Here is a 7,157-nt window from a genome sequence, read left to right as displayed (position 1 = left end):
TGAAATGAGCAGAGTAAATATATTTTATTCGCCATTAAAATGTTATAATACGTTTATCCATGCATGTTTATCCATTTATATTACTTTTAATAAGTATTTTAATAACCATAATGGGAAAAACCATTTTGAAATTATTTTACTGACATATAACACCGGCATCCTCGTTGTGGAAGCAGTCGTGATCACCCCAGTTTTTCCTGTCACAGTCAGATATCTTTTCTTCCCATCCTTTACATTTCACGTCATCTAACCATATAGGACCGTCTCCAGGCGTTGGCTTATGTTCTTTGCCAGTACTGAATTTAGGAAAGAAAAATAGAACTTTGGTAAGAAGAAAACAAACAGCAATATTTATTAGCATTATCATCAATTTTAATGTTACTTTTAGTATTCGTAGTTTCATAGATAACACATCAAGACTATTTTATTATTGGTAGTTTCATAAATACTTGAAGAGATTCTTCTCTTATGTCAAAACTAGTTCGGATTATCCGGGAAATATGCATAAAAATGTTTAACAAATTTAGTGTGAGACTGATTTCATAACCTCTACAATTCTAAGTATTGCTATTTCCTGGTACAGAGCCGTAAAAGCATCGGAAAACTACTTTGCAGCTTTGTTCCATTTTTTTATAGTCTGAGTTCAAACCCAACTGGGGTCAACTTTGCCTTTCATCTTTTCGGAGTCAACAAAATAAAGTAATAATCAAGTACTCGAATAGATGGTATCAAATAATCCCTTCTTTTCAAAATTGCTGGTACCTAAATCAGAAGTAACTAGTATTAATGCATAGTAGTTAATGAGTTATAAACCTGACTTTGGTCAGGCTCTAATCCACTTAATTCTATACAAAGCATTCCGTCAGTGCTTGACGGCGATCGTCAGAGCAGCCGACTTAGGTCCCAAAATAAAGAGATCTCTCTCACTATTGCTATGTCCAACACGGCGATACTAAAAGCGGATAGTATAAATGCACATGATCTGTGGTGGCTCTGAAAGTAAAGTTACTTGCTTAAAGAATTTAGCTTACTACATATAGATGTGACAACCATCAGCGAGATCGGGATTTCCAGAACAGAGTCATCGCACTTCTTCTGAGCGACAATGATTCACGGGTGGGTTTTGAATGTCGTGGATCAAGTAGGAGAGAATATTGTTTGTTACAATACAAAGATTGTTGTTTCATTATTAATCTAAGAATTTTACTTTGCTACCACATAGTTACAGCTTCGGTGATAGGGCGTGCCACCTCGAAGGGGAAGTTTTAGTAGCTATTTTTGACATGAAAAAGTAGCTAATCAGTTTTGCTTGCTTAGGCTTCAACCTAAAAACGTAAATACGAATCAGTCTTCGTTACTTAAATCTTATATTTTCCAGTAAATATATGATCTTTCTGTTTATTTGCTTTCAAGCAAAATTTACATTGTGGTATTTGTTTCACCCAAGTGGAAAAGACTGACCCTTATCAATCACCCCGTCGCCATGGTGTTCCTCCCCAAACAACATTTGGTGTTCCACTATAATATTTATTACTTCTTTGTTCATAACCTTCTTACATTCTCTAAACATTCTATTTAAACATTACTCAAGTAGCATTTTATGTAAGATCTTCTGTACTCAGCATCTAATTTTTCATTTGATTTGTAACTCATGGTTTCTCTCTGCGTCTGGTATTTTGTCGGCCTTTATGTTCCGAGTTCAAATTCTACCAAAGTAAGTTTTGCCTTTAGTTCTTTTGGAGTTAGTGAAATAAGTATCAGTTGAGCGCTGGCGTCGATGTAATAAACTTACACCGCTCTCTTAAATTGCTGGTCTTGTGTCAAAATTTGAAGCCAAGTCAAAGGCAGCGAGCTGGCAGAATCGTTAGCACGTCGGGGGAAATGCTTCGCGGCATTTTGTCCAGCTTTACGTTCAGAGTTCAAATTCTGCTGATCTTGACTTTGCCTTTCTTTCAGGGTCGATAAAATAAGTACCGGTCAAGCACTGGAGTCGATATAATCGACATATCTCCTTCCCCGATATTGGTAACCTGGTGCCAATATTTGAAACCATTATTATTATTATTATTATTATTATTCTGCTTGTCGCAAGAGCATTTGTTACTGATGATGTAATACGGGTGTTAGTTGTCCACAAACAGTGGACTGGGGTGACACGTTTACTTGTCAAACAATTTTCTGAGTATTCTAGCAGTTTCAAGGGATGTAATGTCCCACTCTGATATTTCCCCAATTTTTTTAAGTAGTTTTCATTTCTGTTGCTTACAGTACCAAGTGCTACGACTACAAATGAGATTACCTCAAACCTTTTTCATTGCCCACAAATGTTTTATCTCCTATGCAAATAGTTCATATCTCTCAATCCGCATCTAGCTTAAATTGTGATTTGGTTTATTCGAGTTGAATCTTTTGGTACTTCATGTGTCGGTTAGTAGAATCAGCCAATCTGTAAATCATAATCTGCAGATACTGGAATATTTTTGAAAGTTTTAATATTGTATGTCTTTACTGGGAGGATTCTTCTGCAATGTGTTCAGATTTTTTAGTGTTTCAGTTGTATAGTGTTAATTATAGCTACTATAGAGTTTGTATATATTTTTTATTTTTAACAATATTCAATTTTGTTGTAAGGCTGCTTTTCCCCTTTGTCATTCAGAAACGAAGTTTACTTATAAAGTGATATGACATCCCACTTTCAAACAACAAATGCTTTGTAATATTTGTCGCGACTTTTGTCAATATAACCATCCTAAATACAATGAACAAGTGTTGAAAACTTATAAACAAATAACAATATCGTTGACAAATTGCAATATATTTTTAATGTAGTAACGTGATATTACACTTAGTCCTAAACCGCCACTTTCGAACAACAATTGTATTGTGGTATTTGTTTTATTCGAGTTGCAGAACACTCCTTTATCAATTTCGCTAATTGGCATATTGAAAATCTATAACACTATTACTGGCAAACTGTAATATATTTATAAAGTATTAAGTTTTTATATGGTCTCCATGTTTATCTGTAGCTGTAGTCAAAGCCGGGTGTAAGTTTGAAAAATTGAGCTTAGTATTTCTAATATTACTGGTATCAATTTTGAGATAGTGAACGGACAGAATCATTTACGAAGTCGGATGAAACGCCTTACGTTCTGAAACGCCTTACGTTCTGAAACGCCTTACGCTCTGAGCGCAAATCCCGCCGAGGTCACCTTTGCCTTTCATCCGTTCGGGATCGATAAAATAAAGTATCACTCAAATACTGAGATCGATGTAATCGACTTACCCTTCTCAATATTACAGGCCTTTTACCAAAATTAGAAAACATTATTAGTATCAAACTTATCCTCCACATTCTGAAGAGCTCGCACATAATATGGGTACTTCTTTGATAACTTTTGAGACAGATGTGCACCAGAATAACATAGTCCTTTTTTGCCGGGTGAAATGTGTCTACATATTTACAAAATTGTTCGTGTCTGCAGATATATACTGCTTTTTTTTTAAGGAATGTGTTACATGAAATGATACGGTCAATTCTTTCTTTATGTTTAATCCACGGTTTGCAGTTGACGCCGGCCAAATCTTATTTTATTTTCGTATATTTTGTGTGGCTAAGAATTGATATTCTATAGTTAAAATCAGACCTTTAGTCCATAGCTTCTGAACTTTCTACCTTTAGTCAAGAGTTTTTGAACTCTTCTTGGTTTTCATAATTGTACATTCCCTCTTTATCCGGTTTTATATAAAAATAGCGAGTTGGTAGAATCACTAAAGCGTGAGATAGATTGCTTTGCAGTATTCGTTTTGACTCTTTGACTCAAACCCGCTAAGGCCAACTTTACCCTTCTTCCTTTCGACGTCAACGTACCAGTCTAATACAAAGGTTGTTTCTTCTCCTTCACTTGTATTCTCTCTTTAAAAAAACAGTTGTGTTGAAACTAGAGATGGATTAGTTCCAACCGGTTAGATATGCCCAAAGCATGTCATATGTTACGATGACGCTCATATTACGTCATTTGGAGTTGTAAGTCCAAGAGAAGACGTAAGTCTTATTTATATCGTTGCTATTATGCAAAAGTGTCGTAAGTCCAAAACGTTGCTTTCTCAGAAAACGAAAAGTTTCACCTTTCACCGCAAAACCGTTGTACTATACTGTGACAATTTTTGATATCTTGGCATCCGAAGCAGCTGGAGTACGATAGTTTGACCAAAAGAACCGGCTATTGCAAGCAAAAATCAATACTGAAAAAAACGCATTTAGACAAATATTGATATACGACAGTTTAACATAATAGCAACGATATATTCACTTCATATCCCATTTTGTGAACGATAGCGCCATGCTTACAGGTTCGCAATAGTCTAATTATTACTTCCATGTATTTACGCTGACAGAAGGAAGAAATAAATGATTGCGTAACTCAGACAGAACTAATTTGGTTTCTAATTTTGATACAAGGTTAACAAAGGAAATTAATATTACATGGTATTTTAGCTCAAAAACTCTGTTTTGTCAGATTGTCTCTGACGTTTATATCTTTCGATAACATACGCCAACGAAACGTTTACACATTTAGAAGAGAAGGGGTTAAAAGAAACATACATATATAAAGAGACAAACAGACAGACAGATGTAGATATATGATGGAGCTAATTTCACCAAAGAAGTATTGGTCAACTAGAAACTACGGTAGAAGATACCTGCCTGGATTGACAGAGTTATCGAACTCGAAAGCACTTGGTTGCGAATCGAACATTTCAATATAGCTATACTAGCGTCCACGTGACCGACGACGGAGAGATATTTTTGTCAATTGTTTCTTTATTTAAAGGCGGTGAGCTGGCAGAATCGTTAGCACACCGGGTGAAAAGCTAAGCAGTATTTCGTCTGTCTTTACGTTCTGAGTTCAAATTCCGCCGAGGTAGGCTTTGCCTTTCATCCTTTCGGGGGTCGACAGATTAAGTGCCCGTTGCGTACTGGGGTCGATCTAATCGACTGGTGCCCCTCTCCAAAAAATTTCTGGCTTTGTGCCTAGAGTAGAAAAGAAACTAGTCTCTGGATGCTGGTTTTGCTGGGTGGAGATGCTTGTCTCCACCTTGAAAACATAAGGACACAGGAAATGTGTCAAGTCCAACAAGAAACGGTGTTTCCTAGGGCTAAACAACAATAGCACTCTTCCCTTTTATGGGACTGTCATATTGAGTTGACAACATGCTGTCACTTTATCGTGCTGCTAATGCATAAATTTCTCAGAGATTTAGAAATGAATTGTTTCTTTATTTTATTTGACATTCCACTTGAATTATGATTACATTTTATTCATTATTTTCTTCTTTTGTTTTGTCTTCATATTAAAAACTTCTACTGTCTGCTTCCTTTTTGGGGCTTGTTTTTTTTTTTTTTTTTTTAAATTCAGTTTAGAAAACATTCAAGTGGTTGTTTAAGTATGATTTTCTGTTCGAATCGTCCAAGGAAGGAGGTTATGTTTTCATCGACGTTGGTCTGTGTGCAAAATAGCTCAAAAAGTTGTGGACGGTATTTGATGAAACTTGCAAGAAAAGTTGGTAATGACATAAGAAAAAGATGATGAAATTTTGGTAGTGATCCGGGAATTTTTATGGATTCTTGAAGGAATTTTCATTAGTTATATTTACTTTACATGAAGTATTACAATGTTTCATTCTTTGATTATCTTCCTTGAAAACACGTTCATCGTTTCCACGTAACCTATGGTGGCGCTGCTGTTTCCAAAGTTTATTTTCGTTTCTTTATTAATAATTTTATTTGTTGTGTGTGTATCACTCAAGTTTTAGGTAATTGTTTCATTTTAGTTGTATGGTGAAACTAGCTTCCTGTTGTCATTGATGCATTATAACTGCTTTAGATGATTCATGTTTTTAAAGGGATTTTTTAAAATCATACGGCTGTGTTATTTTTTTTTACCCCCACCAAGGAGGTTATGTTTTTGCCGGCGTAGGTTTGGGAAATTGTGTATATGGGTGGAAATGAGCTGCTTGGCGGAGGTCTGCGCTCTCCGAGTGCTTTTCTAGTTTAATTTGGTTTTCATTTACATTTCGTATTTTCTCACAACATTTTGAGGGGATTTTTTTTCACTATGTAATCATTATCATCACAGAAATATACACAAACGTTATTAGGCTCTTTGAAGTAAGCGATGAAGGTAGAATCCTTTAAGTATATCAATCCCTATATCACTCTGACACCACCAACATAAACGCCGTTTCAAAGAACACTCAACCAGCACCAGCGTTGCTAGACATCGTTATCAACAATCTTACCTAAATCCGATCATGCGGCACACCACGATAGCATTTCGTACATCCCACCAGTCATCACAGATAGTGCCCCATATTCCTTCATGGAACACTTCAACACGGCCATGGGTATTGTTGTCACCTCCAACTAGTCGCACTCCCGAACCATTTCCTAGTGTTTGAAATTAAGAAAAAATAAATTTAATTATTATTGAACAAGGATACCGAATAACACGGAAAATAATAATTAAAACAAGGGATGGAGGCAAACTAAAATAATCTGATGTGTGACTTAGAGGAGGAAATACAGTATCATCGTTACAAGGAGAAAATGAGAGATGGTCACTATGAATCATAGATAGCACCCAGATAGGAGAGTAAAAGTAAAAGGAGAGCAGACATGATGATAGGAGACAAAAGAAACGAAGAGTGTAAGATCATGTATAGTGAAAGGAATTTCAATTTCGGGTTTTCGTGCATCTTTGGTGCAAAAACAAAGTGCCTTTTTCAATTGAGATGATTTGTTTCGTTATATCCAGAAGAGGTTGTTTTACTGGTTGATGTGAGAGTAAATTTAATCAATTTAATCTCGTTTTTTATACTAATGGAATGATTGCCTTCACACAGCAGTTACATGGACAGACCACAATATTTGGAAACGTGTAAGGAGTGCTATGGCTATTGTTGTTATTATTGCAGTCGATGTCTTACAAATCTCTCATTTGCATATTTGGCACTTTTATTAATCGTTCACTAATCCGTTCATTTTCTTTTCCCTCTTGTATATTTAGTAGTCTTCCTTGACTTTGAGTCGATTTATTAGTTATTAAAGTGCTTTGTCGTGTTGCATTGTTATGTCTGGTAGCCATTTTGGATGT

At 35.7% G+C, this 7,157-nt stretch overlaps 1 protein-coding gene across 1 annotated transcript in view; it reads right to left on the bottom strand.

Annotated features, from left to right (window-relative positions):
• LOC115215631 (neurotrypsin) overlaps positions 1-7,157 on the bottom strand; it is a 46,512-nt gene continuing 39,355 nt past the window's right edge. The window contains exons 5-6 of the mRNA XM_029784882.2: positions 6,304-6,451; positions 1-296 (exon numbers count right to left, since the gene is read on the bottom strand). Coding sequence (XP_029640742.1) covers positions 137-296; positions 6,304-6,451 — 308 coding nt within the window. The 3' untranslated portion in view covers positions 1-136. The remainder of the gene's footprint in view (positions 297-6,303; positions 6,452-7,157) is intronic.

Source organism: Octopus sinensis, linkage group LG9 (genome assembly GCF_006345805.1).
Source record: "Octopus sinensis linkage group LG9, ASM634580v1, whole genome shotgun sequence".
Lineage (NCBI taxonomy): Eukaryota > Metazoa > Mollusca > Cephalopoda > Octopoda > Octopodidae > Octopus > Octopus sinensis.
Note: the sequence above shows the minus strand (reverse complement) of the source record. Positions and strands in the feature narration are given on the sequence as shown.